Source organism: Rhinichthys klamathensis, unplaced genomic scaffold (genome assembly GCF_029890125.1).
Source record: "Rhinichthys klamathensis goyatoka isolate OS25496 unplaced genomic scaffold, OSU_Roscu_1.1 h1tg001124l_1, whole genome shotgun sequence".
Classification (NCBI taxonomy): domain Eukaryota; kingdom Metazoa; phylum Chordata; class Actinopteri; order Cypriniformes; family Leuciscidae; genus Rhinichthys; species Rhinichthys klamathensis.
The window spans coordinates 135,407-151,873 of record NW_026607355.1 but is presented as its reverse complement, the minus strand read 5'-3'; the positions used below and the strand labels follow the sequence as shown (position 1 = coordinate 151,873).

At 41.0% G+C, this 16,467-nt stretch overlaps 1 protein-coding gene across 1 annotated transcript; it reads right to left on the bottom strand.

Moving 5' to 3' along the window:
- Nucleotides 1–1,483: 1,483 nt before the first annotated feature.
- Nucleotides 1,484–16,303, bottom strand: si:dkey-150i13.2 (mitochondrial carnitine/acylcarnitine carrier protein). The gene is made up of 9 exons (XM_056244840.1): nt 16,142–16,303; nt 15,473–15,547; nt 14,469–14,596; nt 14,159–14,249; nt 8,016–8,133; nt 5,034–5,106; nt 4,854–4,963; nt 3,010–3,131; nt 1,484–1,830 (listed from the first exon to the last, which is right to left on the bottom strand). The coding sequence occupies exons 1-9, from the start codon at nt 16,253–16,255 to the stop codon at nt 1,768–1,770; spliced, it is 894 nt and encodes a 297-aa protein (XP_056100815.1). The 5' UTR covers nt 16,256–16,303; the 3' UTR covers nt 1,484–1,767.
- Between the last annotated feature and the right edge of the window lie 164 nt (nt 16,304–16,467).

Below are 16,467 nucleotides of genomic sequence, written 5' to 3'. Positions count from 1 at the left end.
TTTGCCTTTCAGACGAGGTTCATGTTTATAACTGTAATCTTGTGGGGTTGACTCATTTAAAGTAATATAATCGTTTGGTTTTTAGCCAGGTTTCTGTCAAACACAGCACATCTAGATTATAATCTGAAATCATATCATTAACTATGAGAGATTTTGAAGTAAGGGATCGAATATTCAGCAACCCAAGCTTTATCATTTGCTCATCTGTATTATATCTGTTTTTTATTTGTTGAACATCAATTAAATTTTTAACCTGACGTTTTTTGGATTTCCAAATTCGGGGAACAGACACAGTCTCTATATGATGATATCTAGGTGAAAGAGGCTCTATGTGATGGGATTTATCTGACCTTGGTGACGTGAGGCCGCTAGCAGACGGTCGGTTTAGCCAGTCTGTCTGCTTCCTGACCTGAGCCCCAGATTGTCATGTTTTAGCTCTAAGACTATGAGCCAAATTACTAGAGAGAAGAGCAGCACCAGCCCAGGAGGGATGGATACCATCTCTTTTCAACAGGTCAGGCTTGCCCCAAAAACTTTTCCAATTGTCTATGAATTCTATATTATTCTGCGGACACCACTCAGACAGCCAACCATTGAGTGAGGCCAATCTGCTAACTATCTCATCACTCCTGCGTACAGGAAGGATAAATGAATGAACCACAGTTTCACGGCAACTGTCACAAAAAGTGCAATTAAAATCAATATCGCTTTTAAATTTCACAAAGTAATGTTTAACTGGGTAAATTCTATGTATAATTTTGAATGATACCTCCTTAACTTTGTTTGTAATTAAATATTGATTATAAGCAACACCCTTTTCCTCTCTCTGGGTCCTCTGCTCCTTCAGATTGCTCGTCTCTGGGTCCTCTGCTCCTTCAGATTGCTCGTCTCTGGGTCCTCTGCTCCTTCAGATTGCTCGTCTCTGGGTCCTCTGCTCCTTCAGATTGCTCTGTTGCCTCATCCCTGCACTCAGTTACTGTTTGGATTGCGTGTGTATGACCGCTGCCTGGATTAGGATTAGGATTGTGGATTACCCTTTTGATAAACGCTGCGTTTGGATCCTCAACCTGTGTGTTTCGGAGCGGTGCATACGACATCCTCGTTCTTCATCCAGATCTGCAGGTGTGTGAGGCTGGAATCACTACCAAAGGTGCTTCACATGAGCACTGAGTTAGCAGTCTGAATACTGGTGCTTTTAATTTCAGCGGTTTATTTTTAAGAAATGATATGATCAAGGCACAATGAAGGGTTGATTTCTGCAGTGGTTTACATGACTTGTTTGTAAGGTGGTAAACTAAGTACCATATAAGAATGATTGTTTGTTGTGTACAAAGGCTGTGGTTTGGACATTAAGTAGTAGGTCTATAGAATTAATATTATTTTTACACATACAAGTAGAAATTAATCTCATGTGAGATTACATGGTTTTAATGCAAAAACCATTTTTTAAACATCCAGTCTTTTACATCCATTTAAATTAAACAGTATTGCTATTATTAAATTGCAAATAATTAACATAATAAGATAACATTCATGATACATACATACATTCAAGTAATAAGCGTGACATACTGTAAGAGAGTGTCTTAGAAATGTAAGAGACTTGACTGTAAAGGCACAACATCTGTTCTGAATCAAATGGCAAGGAAAAGATAAACCAATATGCCTTTTTCTTTCTGCCCCTTAAAGGCTGTCAGAAAACAATGCTACATAAAAAACAATGTATTTAAATAATTAAAAAAACCCTCGTCCGTTGTCATTGTGAAGTCACCAGTCTGGAGCAATGTAGTTCAGGCACTTTAGCGAAACCTCAAACCCTAGAAAACAAGCCTGAAAGCAGATAAACACACAGAGCATAACACTATTAAAAGCAGAACATTATAAAACATACCAACACTCATTAGCATTCTGTGTCCCTTGAAGAGCAACTATAAAACTGAAAATGTATCACTGAGCCATTACAAAATGCAGAGTTGTGAGAAAATGTTTGTGAACAATTGGGCTGGTCAGGATTTCTGTGTCACTGCCTATAATGTGATCATCTGACCCCTATAATGATATTGCACATACATCTAATGTCAAAATACACTTTAATTTTCTCATAATTCAGTGTGCGCGTGTCGCAAGCCCGCCTGCAGGGCAATACACGGCTTTCCCCATCGACCGCCAGGCACTTTTACCACGTTTGTACTAAGTACTAATGTAGTAAGAAAGGCCAAATTCAATATACACCTTATTGATTGAATATGTACAGGCAACCAGATGAACCTGGAAATTAAACGTTATTTTTCCATAGAAAACTATTATAAAGAAAAAGCTTCACCATTTGGCACATTGAGTTCATGTTCTGGGCTCGCCGGTCGTCCATAAGCTGTGGACTGAAGGAGATCTTCCAATCTCGATGTGTCAGTACATTAAGGCAGTTTAAGCACTGGAACTTAAACTGCCTTAACCTAAACTGTTTGGTGGAAATTTCTGGTTTTAGTGATTGAAACGCAGAAGCTGGTTCTGTATAGATCACAAGTGCCCAAAGCTTGAATTTTATAGACATTTTTGTTTTTCTTCTTTTGAGATGAAACATTGACAGGCCTGTGCTCTAGTTCTGTGGATGTGTTGCCCTCCGAGTCTCCACACCAGTCACATGACTGAAAATGATGAATATGCACCTCTCTTCTTGCCTGAAACGATCCATAAAGGATTCGGGGTCTCTAAACTCCTCGTCCTGAGACCCTGGTGGGTCAGATGGCCCAGTGTTGTAACTGGTCTACAATAAACGCAGCTGTTAAGCAGCATATTCCTCTCTTCTGATGCCAAATTAAGGGGACAAATATTTTATTATGCCATTTTTTACGGCACAAGACTTTGTTATTGTATTTATCTCCAGTGAAACCGACTGAGATCTATTTATTCAGAAATCCATACAATTCTAATCGTCTCACCAAACATTTTCTACAAGCCCAAATGTAGTGCTGGTATTGGGAAATGTTTAGCATGAGTGTGTTTCCTCACCGCATTAGCTGGAAATGCTCGTAACATGACTGCGCTTAAGCCTTTGTAGAGAGCGCGAGCTCCTTCGTCCCGTAACAGTGTCCTCAGCACGTCTCCTAAACCCTGGTACCGGCCGTCGGCGGCTGCGGGACAGAGACCACAGGACACATTTACAGCTCTAATACGGGCACCCTTGGTCATTATGAGCAAACCGGACTTCAAGAATTCTTCCATTCAAAGTATTCACAAACCTTTAACCTTTAAATTAAGTCAAATTTATGTAGATATATATTTTTAAAAGGTTTTTTTTCTCCAAAACGTAAAATAAAAGTTAAAATAAGGTTGCAATTGGTTAACAATGAACTAAATTCCATTATTGAGCAATTCTAAAAAAAAAAAAAAAATGTTCAGAACCGCATTCTTGCAAGTTACATAAGGGTGACATCATTTATTAGTATCTATTTATCTCATGTCTGTAAATATAGAAAATAAACACTCACTGCCACTTCACTAGGTACACCTGTTCACTGCGGTTAACGCAGATATCTAATCAGCCAATCACGTGGCGGTAACTCAACGCTTCAGGATGCAGACATGATGAAGACGCTGAAGCTCAAACTGAGCGTCGGAATGAGGAAGAAGAAGATTTAGTGACTTTGAACGAGGCGTTTGGTGTATTTCAGAAACTGCTGATCTACTGGGATTCACACACACACACAGACACACACATCTCTAGGTTTACAGAGAATGGTCTGAGGAAGAGTGAGTATCCAGTGATCGTCAGTTCTGTGGGAGAAACGCCCTGTTGAGGTCAGAGGTCAGGAGAACGGCAGACTGGTTCCAGTGGAGAGAGAGACAACAGGAACTGTTGTTAGTTCAACAAAGGGAGTAAAGCCTGTGTTTAGGCTATCGAGGAAACGCAATTTGGCCAAAGAACTTTTACTTTATATAACTAAATGTTCATTTAAAAACAGCCTACTTCAGTGTAATATGTCACCATATCTTCACACTTAACACTGAGAATTATAATAATTGTAATGTGACGATTAGGTGAGGATATCTAAATCAGAGAATATCACAGGTTTGCAGTGTGTGGATGAATGGCGTTAGATCCGCATATCTGTTTCTGTTTTCAGTCACGACTCACGACGTTCATTCTCCTGATATTGCTTTTTACTTGACTTTATTCACATACAGTCAAACCAAAATTTATTCAGACACATTTCTCGCATTATCTCAGTTTATTCGCTATAGTTTAGAAAATTGTAATAAATATGAGCAGAACTCAGAGTTCTCAGATCAGTGGATATTTCACTGGTTTTGTCCGTCCTTCTGTTAGACTCTAACACATGAATTATGTTGAATATCTGTCAGCTGTTAAACTTAACTACACAATTAGATAATACCAGTTTAGCTCGACCAGTGACCAAGCAATGCTTCATGTTGATCAGTCTGTGTGTAAAAAGAGCATTAGCAATTACAGAAAACACACTTCAGCAAAACATGATCAGCTCAAAGTGGAGGAATCATTTTTGGTCCCAAATTTGTATAAATGTTACTGGTAGTCACTGTATGAAGAATTATATGTCACAGTTTACTTTATTTTGCTCTCCTCACTTACAGAAATGAACTATAGTGTCCTGCACACACTAGTAAAACAAATATGTGGAGTCAGAATAATTTTTGGTTTGACTGTATTTGCCCTTGAAGGAATCCAAAAGTAATCAAATTACAGTGCTTCCATATAGTGGTGCATTGATTACGTTACTGAATACTTTTTTATGAAGTCATTTGTAACTGTAACGGAATACATTTTTACAGTAACTCTGACATTGGCATATTCAGAAGAAGTGTTTGTGGTGTACCGGTCTGATAGTTTGACTTCAGCACGTCTGCAGGCAGAGCGATCAGCCAGTTCACCGTGCCGGCAACCCCGCCCGCGAGAAGCACCCTGGCAGTGCTGAGACGGTGCACACTGGGGGAACCAGACAATATTAGCCCGAAATCTCTGAACAATTAGCTCTAAACAACAAACTGAGTCTTACCTCTCCCCATCAGGGGTCAGGTAGTGTTTTAAGAAGTCATATGTTAGAAAGTATATACCATTCGAGGGCACATCTAAATAAATCAAAAAGAAAAATATGTTAGTATTTATCACAATCATCTTAAAAAAATGCACAGCTGTGGTCCTTAAGGCAGATTAACAATTCCCTTACAAAAATAAGTTTATTCAAGTGTGCTTTTAGTACACTTCTTTTAAACTAAAAAATAAGAGAGTATACTTTCAGTCTATTATGTATGTACTTCTCAGAAATATACTTAAAATTACACTTAAGTATACTTCACCTTTACTGACAGAAAAGTATATTTGTCCTACACTTGTACTCAATCTCTTGATCAGATATACTTAAAAGTATAATTAAGTATTCTAAGTAGGGTTGCAAAGGGGCGGAACATTTCCGGTAAATTTCCGGAAAGTTTTTGGTAAATTTCCATGGGAAGTTAAGCTGGGGAATTTTGGAAATATTCCATATTAGAAACTAATATGAACTCAAATGATATTTGACGACGGTTTTTATACATATCAGAGACAGTGTAAATAACTTTAAAGTCAACTCTATTTTCAGTTCACCGGCCACTTACTTTCATGTATTTCGGGAGAAACTGATGAATTCACGCGCTGTAATAATAACTTAAATCCAACAGACAGGAATCTCTGAACTGCGGCCCAAACACGGCGCCCATCTCACGTTACAGATCAAGATAACTTATAAAGGTTTTTTAAACTGCAAAACAAACTCACTTACACATATTTGAGAATCGGAATAGAAGATAGTTTATGACATTGTAAGCAAGTTTGTTAATATTTAGAAATAAAAGCGCTAAATCTGTCATATCATATCACGATGATATCGTCCATCGGCCCAACCCTAGTAAGAATACTAATGCAATGGCATGAACAGATACATAAATAGTAAGGCTAGCTAAACAACTGGAATGATCTTGAAAACATATTGCAGGAGGAAGAGAAAAACAGCCACATGAGGTAGCTAGCATCTGCCTTATGTGGTAAATAAAGTTATGCTAGCTTATTTAGCATCTAACTTATCAGCTAGATGAATACATTTGTATGTGATATTTGCAATTTAAATATTTAATAAATATATTTCCCCATAATATCATCAAAACTTACTACACTTTGTTTAGTCCACAGGCTCAAATATGTGCCTTCAATAGTCTTGTGCTTTGGGCTTCTGTACATGTGATGGAGGCATGCACAGTGCCAGTAGGGGGTGTGGTCTCAATAGCCATGCAGTAAGCAGTGTTCTATGTGCATGTGATTGAGGAATGGCATGGATATTCAAGTGTATTTGAATGGCATCTGTTTGTTTTAGTCAAGATTATGCTAAAATATACTTTCCTCAACTATATTTAAGTTCCCTATAAAGAGCCAACCCTCAACTTTGAAAATTCCCACTTTATTCCTGTTTATTCCCATAAATTCCTGTTAATTCCCTTAAATTCCCATTAATTCCCATGGAAAGTTTCCATCTTTGAAAATTCCCAGAATTTTGCAACCCTAATTCTAAGTGTACTTGGCTTGTAGTTGTGTTTACACTTTTGATTGAGTAGCCTATTGAATACTTCTTTTCACATAGTTTTACAAACTGTCTTATAAACTTACATGTTTTGGCATATAATAGAATTGTTTTAAAATATTGATTTATAAAGAAAACAGATATGTTCATAATTCTGAGTATGTGCTTTTTTGCGTAGGCTAGTCCACTGGTAGTGTGCATTGGACTTTACTTCAAATCTACTTAAAGTACAAGTTAAGGTATATTTCAAGTATAAAAATGAATACCTAAATAGGAACAGTAGTATTCTTAATGTGCAAAAATTAAATATAAATAGTAAATTATAAGTATGATGTTAAGTTAACTTAAAGAAAACTTACAAGTACACATGCAGTATAAAACTACTAAAATAGTAGTTTACAGAGAGTATACTTCAAAGTGTACTTTCATAAACTAAAAAATGTGCTACACGTATTTGACTTGTAAACTATCAGTATAAGTTTACTTGTGGTACAGACATGATGCATTGTTTCTGCCTTAAATTATTACATTGTTTAAATGAATACTTTATTAGCCAACAGTGTGATTTGTATATGTACATTTATGAAATACATAACTTATATGTCATCTCCCATAACAGATGGCACTCTAAATTGTAATGTGGACTCATGCATTTTCTGTAAAGCTGCTTTGAAACAATGTGTATTGTGAAAAGCGCTATACAAATAAATCTGAATTGAATTGAATATAGTTGCAGTACTATGGAAGCGTTTTGCATTCACTTGAGGAAAAAAAATCTACTCTGTTTTTCTGAATTAACGAGTTAATATCTCAGAATTATGAGATACATTTTTCTTGAAAAACATTTTTTTCACTCTGTTTTTATGAATTAATGAGTTACTCATAATTTTGAGATAATTAAGTCATTAATTCAGAAAAACAGAGCAAAAACTTTTTTCCATGAAAAATTATCTCGTAATTCTGATATAATTAACTCGTTAATTCAGAAAAACAGAGTAGATTTTTTTCCTCAAGTGAATGCAATACGCTTCCGTACAGTACAAATGAAAAACGTAGTTGTAAATTAGTTGTATACTCAAAGTTTACTAGGGTTAAGTATACTTGAAAAAAAGAGGGCCAATTTAGTCCCAATTAGTATTGAAATAGTACACTTACAAGTTTACAACTAGTACCTTGATATCAGTATACTTTACTAAATAAAAATGAACTAGAAGTACCTTATTTTTGTAAGGGTTGCTATTCTGATAAAATACACCAACATAGTAATGGCTATGGCATGACAAACTGGTTCGCCAAGACAATGTGTGTGTCACTGTGCAGCATTCATAAAGGACACCTGTTAATCTTAGTTTACAGGTCACGGACTAAATGATGTCATCTGAAGAACACACACATACAGTGCAGTACAGTATACACACACACACACACCTCTGATTAGAGTAAGAACAGTGCCCTTGTAGACACCGCAAATTCCCTTTTCCTTATACAGTCTGAGTCCACAATCCACTGGTCCAGTGTACTTCAGCTGACCGGCTGAGGACTGGGTCTAAAACACACATGCAATCGTCAAATAAATACAAAATTGTACTTAATTCTATTTTTTCTTTTGAAGTTTCAAGGGATTTATAAATGTTCCCTCTTGTGACTAGGCCCAATGTGATTTCACAGACATGATGTAAATTTAACTAAATTTACTGATTATGTTTCTGTAACGGTTTTGTTTGGTTTAGACCTTTGCCCAGTTTCCTTTAGTTCCTGTTTCCCCAGTTTGTTTAGTTTCCTTGGTACTCATTATTACTCACTAGTGTGTTTCAACAGTTACTCTTTGATTAATTGATTATGTTCACCTGTTCCTCTATCTAGTTTCCTTTAATTGTATCGGGTGTGTATATATATACAATACTCCTGTGTTTTAGGGTGTATTCACACCAGGAAAGTCCGATAGTTTACTTGCTTTGGTCCGGACCAAATACACACTGCTCTTTTTGCAAGTGAACCAAAATTTGTAAACAAAACCACACGTGTGCTAAGGTCGTCCATTCATTGGACAAGGATTCTCAAGTAGGGAAATCAGGAAGTGCAAAAAAGGCTCAACATGGAGATATTTCGTACTGCAATATTTGTTATTTTACTAATTTTGTGTTATTCTGTACAAACGCGATATGAAGAAACTGCGCAGAAGACGGATAAGGTATAAAGTTTTCATAGAGAGGGGCTATGTTCACACATTCAAATAATGAGATTCTTATTGTATATACTGCTAACAAGTGCTGTCAATGTTAACGCTTGTGATTAAGTTTGTCCAGTTTAACGCAGCATCATCCTTGTATTGTAACTATCGTTACATTATATGAACTGCAAAAGCTTTTTTTTGCATCTATGCGCGATTAGACTAAAGAGAACGCTCTGTATGTGAATGTCCTGATGCACACACTCATTCATTCATTCCATTCCAATGATGCACACACGACGTGCAGAAAGACGCGGAACAGTATCGTGTGGCCAGACAGCGCGCCGGAATGGAATTCTCTTTCGCACTTGAACAACAATAACACAAACCATTATGCCAAAATCTCCGACTACGGAAGCCTGTTAACTCAAAGGCGCAGTGCTTTCTTGCAATTGGGTCGGTTCATGTTCACACTGTAAACGAACCGTACCAGAGTTCGTTTGGAACCGTACCGAGACCACCTCTTCAGCTGGGTCTCGGTTCGGTTGTTTGGTCCGCACCCGAGTTCGATTGCTGTATTCACACCTGCCCAAAAGGTCCGCACCAAGGGGGGAAACGAACTAGAGTTCGATTCAATCGAACCAAACAAGGCAGGTGTGAATACACCCTTAGTCATTGTGTCACGGACAGATGATGATGATAATGATGATTGAAGAGCAGAGGATCTTAAAAGTTTATTTACAAAAACAAGATTGCATTATCCAAACATAACGGTAATCCAAACAGAAGAAGAGAAACGTAACAGCGTGTATAACACAAACTGAAACAGGGCATTATATACAGATGAACAACAGAACTAATGTGGGCAGTTGTGCTGAGAAGAGAAAGAGAAAGAGAAACAAACTATTCCTTGAACATGACACCAAAACACAGACAAAACGTGACGCACTGCTCGTCGGTTCTCGTTCATATATAGTGTGGTTTATGACTCTGGAGTTAATTCTAGTATTTTCCTGAGTATTTGAGTTTAATAAAGGCTGTTCCCTTTCGAATGGTCACTCGTATTGTGTCTGCTGGACGCGATGGGGAAAACTCCTTTTCTCCGATTACTGAAGCTTTTTATAAAATCACGCAGTGCTACTGCACAGCTATAACACTGCAGTGATCTACACGAACGCTATTGGCTGGTCAGTGGGAACTGCACGAACCTATAGTGGAGTGGCGTAACTGTGCGAACCAATCTGTGCACAGCCCGCCGATCTGAGCTCAGACCCCGCCAGAAGGGGCGGGGCACCTGCCTATAAAAGCAGCTAATTTCGGCATATGATTCAGATTTAATCTCCTTCAGCGACGATCTTCAGACTTCACAGATAACTCCTGAGAGCCTTGCAAATGCAGTCTACGGCCCCCCAAAATTGTTCAGCCCATAGCCAGCCTGGCCGAGGCATGGAGAGCCATCCCTGGCGTGTCAAATGGGTACTGAACACAATAGAACGAGGTTACTCACTCCATTTCGCTCGCAAACCACACCGATTCGCGGGTATAGGGAATTCTTCAGTGAAGAGCAACGTAAAGGTGGTTCTTCACGTACTCCGCACCGAAGTAATAAGCTTACTGGCAAAAGGTGCTATGGAAACAGTTCCTCCGCCCCCCACAGCGAGTCAGGCTTCTACAGCCGTTACTTCCTCGTTCCAAAGAAGGATGGCGGCCTCAGGCCCATCCTAGATCTCAGACATCTGAACAAGGCCCTTTGTGAAACGGCCGTTCAAGATGCTAACCCTGAAACAAATCCTCGCACTAGTACGCCCGGGGGATTGGTTTTTCTGTTATCTGAAAGATGCTTACTTTCATATCCAAATAGCCCACCGTCACAAACCGTTTTTTAGATTCACGTTCGAAGGGGTGACCTACCAGTATACAGTCCTACCATTCGGACTGTCTCTGGCCCCACGCACTTTTACGAAGTGCATAGGTGCAGCACTTTTCCCCCTGAGACAGAAGGGAATGCGCATCCTCAACTACCTCGATGACTGGCTCGTTCTGGCCCAGTCAGAGGTGGAATTGAATTCCCACAGATCTGTGCTCATCTGCCATTTGGAATGCCTAGGACTCAACACAGCCAAGAGCTCACTGTTACCAGAGGATCTCCTTCCTGGGTGCAGTTATAGACTCAAATGAAGCCCAAATGAAGGCTTGGCTGACACACGAGTGAGCTCAGACTATTCAGCAGCTCGTGACCTCTTTCAGAGTAGGGTCCCGTCGCCCCCTCAGAACCTTTCAAAGGATGCTAGGCCTCCTGGCCTCCGCATCTGCAGTACTTCTGCTGGGTCTGCTACATATGCGCCCCTTGCAGTACTGGCTTAAACCCCAGGTCCCTTCCCGAGTGTGGCGCTCAGGCCACCTTCATGTCAAGGTGGACCACTGCTGCATCAGAGCCCTGGCCCCTTGGAGACACCCTAGCTTTTACGAGTCAGGGGTAAGCTTGGGGACAGTCTCAAGGAGGATGGTAGTCACCACGGACGCCTCCAACATGGGTTGGGGTGCTCTGTGCGAGGGCAAACCGACCACCGGTTCTTGGACGAGCACGGAGAAACGACTGCATATCAACTGCATAGAAATGATGGCAGTTTTGCTGGCCCTCAAAACCTTCCTACCACACCTGACAGGTCACCATGTCTTAGTCCAATCGGACAACACGACAGTAGTGTCCTACATAAACCGCCAAGGCAGACTCAGGTCGAGACCTCTGTACAGGCTAGCCAGAAGCCTCCTCTTATGGGCACAACTCAACCTGCGATCGCTGAGAGAAACGCACGTGCCGGGCAAACTGAACCAGGGTCATGTGTCCCCAGGGGAATGGACCCTTCATCCCCAGGCGGTTCAAATGATCTGGAGTATTTTCGGGAGGGCAGAGGTCGACCTCTTCACCTCTGAAGACAACTCTCACTACCCAATATTCTTCTCAAAGGTCAGGGACGAATGGCCCAGCCTCCCCCTTTACGCTTTTCCTCCAGTCGCGCTGCTCTCTCAGGTCATCAAACGGATCAGGGAGGGTGGACACGTAGTCCTTCTAGTGGCCCCTCTTTGGCGGGCCCAACCTTGGTTCCCCGAGCTGATTCAGCTGCTGACAGCAGCCCCATGGCGATACCCCTGAGGAAAGACCTCCTTTCCCAGACGAACAGGACAATTTGGCACCCCGGTCCCAAACTGGCGCCCCAGTCCCAGCGAGAGTCCTAAGCACCATTTGTGAGGCTAGAGCCCCATCCACGAGACGCCCCTATTCCCTTAAGTGGTTCGTCTTCTCCAGCTGGTGCTCAGCTCGGAGCCAGGACCCTGCATTATGCGAAGTACCGCTAGGACTTTCATTTCTACAAGAGCTACTGGATGCAGATCGCACCCCCTCCACGGTCAGTCTACGTGGTAGCCATTGCAAATTTCCATACTCCAGTGGCTAGCAAATCGTAGGGTAAAAGCGACTTGATTGTTCGCTTCCTGAAGGGAAGGAGGTGAGCCTCCTTGCCCTCCTACCATACCCTTCTGTGACTTATCAACGGTCCTCAGAGCCCTCAAAGGGCCTCCATTCGAGCCGCTACAGTCAGCCGCCGAATTGAAGCCACTCTCGCTCAAGACTGCACTCCTGCAAGCCTTAGCATCGGTCAAGCGAGTAGGCGACCTTCAAGCGCTCTCTGTTAGCGCTTCCTGCGTTGAGTTCCATACTCAACGCAGGAAGCGACTCTAAAGTCGTCCTCAAGACAAGGCATGGCTACGTGCCCAAAGTGCTTTTGACTCCGTTCAAAGCACAAGTAATTTCGCTTTCTGCTCTTCCTGCGTCGGAAAACGAGCAACAATTGCACCTGCTCTGCCCGGTACGGGCCTTCCGAGCATATATAGAGCGCCCTGCACAGTCCAGACAGTCGGAGCAGCTCTTCGTAAGCTTCGGCGGCCGCACCAAAGGGCTTCCGGTCACGAAGCAAAGATTATCCCGCTGGATAGTAGATGCTACCACTTCAGCTTACGCTTAAATGGGCCTGCAATGCCCCATCGGCGTCAGAGCACATTCCACCAGAGGCATGGCATCCTCCTGGGCGTGGTCCAGTGGGAGGTCTATTGGCGATATGTGCGGCAGCCGCTTGGTCCTCGCCGTCCACCTTCGCCAAATTTTATAACCTGGAAGTCCCTGCGCTACAGGCATATATCCTCTCTGTATAGTTAGAGCTGGCCTCTGAAAGAGCCCGGCCCACCATTACTCTTAGAGGTTACCCTCTCTGAACCCTCTTCAGGGCACGATTGCCCCATTAGCCCTACTGCCCTCGGGGCCTTGTCTAAGTGTCCCAGGCTGGGGCCATAGAACATGTTGTTTCGGCTTGAACATAGCACGGCGTGAATGGATTGGTTACCTATCGCGTCTAGCAGACGTAGTAGTCGTTCCCTTATCTCAGGAAACTGAGGTTACGTTAGTAAGTTCTTCTTACGTTCTTCTCCCCTGTGAAGGCCTCCTTCCCTTTACCTCTGTACAGATAAAATGTTGTCGGGATAATTCCGGTTCATGTGGCTACGCAGACACGACAAAAATGTATGTATTATAAATTTTTAAGGCCAGACAAATAGTTTGTTGAGGGTTGATTTGTGAAGAAGGACTACACGCCTGCGCACATATATATTCAAACGCGCATACCTATAGACTAAACACGTGATGCTTATGTGCATGCCGTCTGCGTTTTCGCGGGTTTGGTTTGCATTTTTGAGGTTTGCGCAGACCTTCGAACCTATTTCGGGGAGTGCGTTCTCGAGACACCTGGCACTGTTTTGTGCGGATGAGCGGGCCGGAGCGCGTTAAGAGGTTTTCTGTTAGAACGGTGTCATGTTAGCGGCCCCTTAGTTAATAACTAATGATCTTCACAACGGAAGTGAATCAATCAAAACTAACTTTAGCTGGACAATAACTTTATTCTAGAGCTGCTGTAAAGCCAAAACAATCTGTTACTTTAATCTCCTATTATCACAGTAAAGCTGCTTTGAAACAATCTATATTGTTAAAAGCGCTATATAAATGAAGGTGACTTGACTTGACTAGTAACCAAGTCGTTATTTATATCTTCTTTCATCTTCTTTGTGTGCTGCTACCACCACACTCTAACGGTATTGGACTTCTAAGAGTGTTAAATTAACTAAATTGACAGTGTTTTGGTTCTCAAGAACAGTTTCTTGTGCTTTCTGGCAGTAAAATAGTTTACATTAATGAAAGTCAAGTGAGCTATACAGTATGTTGCTATAGTAAATTGGTTAGGCTTCATTCATGGGTCTTTTTATTACCATAAAATAGAAGTAGAGGTGTCCATTCTATGGATACAGGTGTATTTATGACAGTAGTGTGTGTGTGTGTGTCAGTAATGTGCCCTGCCTGAAGTAAACACTTGATTCTCTCTCCAGGAGCCACGATCACAGTGGTGAACACTCCTGCCAGCATACCTGCCAAGCAGATCTGTGTGTACCTGACAGAGATAAAGCCATGGGAAAGAGGAGTAGAAACAGATCTGTTCACCTGCTGCTGTCTTCAGCTACATGAAGATAAACATACATGAGCTTGTATTAAGACTACAAATTGTACCTTCAGACACATCATGGAAATTGAGCGTGTTAAATGTGACATATTCAGCACAGACTTGACATCATTTTAAATGACAGACGTCCCGTGTCTCTGCTGTACTAACGTGATTGGTACGGTGGGGTCCCGTTGCAGAAGTTCCTTTCCCAGCCCAAAGCCAAAGAAATTCAGTGCCATCATCGGGGTGACACCAGCTAGCGGAGCACCCATCCCTTTATACAGGCCAAATACCCCCTGCACACAGTAGAACAGGGTAAGGGCAGAGAAAGACACGTTTATGGGAATGAATCAGTGGATCTTAACTGTTGAGTCGCATGTCTGCTGTGATAACTGTGCAGACAGCAGGTTAGCAATATATATATATATGCTTTTAAATTCACTTCTCATATCCTTTGTTGTTGATGTCAAAGGTTGTGCATCCAATCAAAGTATTTTGATGGAAATGAATTCATATTTCACTTGTCATATACAAATATAACACACTAAAGATTTATCCAGAGAGTTGTCATGACTGGAATAAATGTATTAATAATTACATTTATAGACCTTTTTTAGTATAATAAACGAATTTGGTCACCACTGGATGTCCAATGTCAAATTTAGGTCCTCAAGCAAAACCAGCTGAGAGCCACTGAACAAAATTACCAAAACTGTGTACACTTGGTATTAAATGTCAAGAAAAAGATGCTGTTACATAATTTACTCATTTTGCAACATCAACACTGAACCGACTTGAATCAACATCAAACGGACTCAAGCCGAATAACGACACTGTCTTCTGTAGAACTGCTTATGGTTTAAAATTGATTATCTTTACACAGTCATTGAACTGAACTGACCTGAGCTGAATAATGACACTGTTATATTGCTACAGCTGAATGTGAATTTGTCTCATATTTGATGAAGTTTGCGTCATTGATTCTGTTATTTCCGTTTATCACTGTCAAGCTGTATTTTATAAAGTGCTATAGAAATAAAGCTGACTTCACTTGACTTGAGTTTAAGGCTAATTTCCCATGACACTTATATCAGTAATATCTGTCACGAAGTGGGGAGTGGGACACTTTATGTGTGCTTTTCCAAAAGCATGAGCTTACAGAAAGCGATTACCTCTTTGAAAACAGTCTTTCGGAGGCAGTCATATGTTCCTCTGTAGACAACACTTCCCTGCGTTTGCAGACGGACCTGTGGAAACATGAATGCTCACATGACAATACTCACAGCAATGTGAAGAAAGACATTTATCTGGAGGGTGTCTTGAGACCAATTCGAGATAAAGCGAGGTGCAATAAAAACTGATACAGCCCTATGTCAGTAAAAGCTGGCGTTATCTGTGTTATTCGCTCCCTCTGTGTCTGTGGATAACATATCACTACTGTCACAAGTGTGTGTGTTACTTCATCTGTCCTCGAAACATTAACCACTCTCTCTGAAACTGCTGAGCAATCATTCACTGAATGGTGAAGAGAAATCAACTAAAATGCATTCATGCACTATTCTTAAGTCTGTAAGTGTAAATATTTGGCAGCTGAGTGAATTCAGACTGTCATATAAACCAGAACTGAATTAATGTAAATTATCTATTCTGATCTTCTATTTACATATTATAGTATCAGAATAGCAGTATGCATTATTATGTTTGTCTAGAAGAATGCCATGTATCACCCCAAAGTTCCTAATCATGTTAAAGCAGATAAAAAATATTACTTTATGAATGACACCCTTGTCAATGTATGTTCCTCTCTTACTTGTGCTCTGTTATTTCATGAATCTTGTTACCTTGATAGTGTCCAGCGGGTGTCCAGCGAACAGGAGACAGAGCCCACCAACCCCTCCAGCCACGAAGTTCTTCAGAGGAGAAGCCCTTCTGTCGGACTCGACGGCATCCATCATTACTACTACAGAATATAATATTCAAGAAGCCCCACTGCTCCTCTAGTGTGTGTGCGCTGTCTTCATTGATCATCTGCTCTCAACGGACTTTACCACTGTTCTCCTGAGCTGAACATCTTTCAACCTTTTACAAGTGCCTCCTCTAACGGCAATTGGTATGAATTGCATGTAGAATAAATAGAATAAAATAGAATTAATGATTGCTTTTTTGA

Coding starts and splice junctions, on each gene's coding strand:
- si:dkey-150i13.2 (XM_056244840.1), bottom strand. CDS start 16,255: ATGATGGATGCCGTCGAGTCCGACAGAAGGGCTTCTCCTCTGAAGAAC. Junction 14,597..15,472: donor GAAAGACTGTTTTCAAAGAG/GTAATCGCTTTC, acceptor TACTGTGTGCAG/GGGGTATTTGGCCTGTATAA. Junction 3,132..4,853: donor GAAGTCAAACTATCAGACCG/GTACACCACAAA, acceptor TCTGTCCCGCAG/CCGCCGACGGCCGGTACCAG.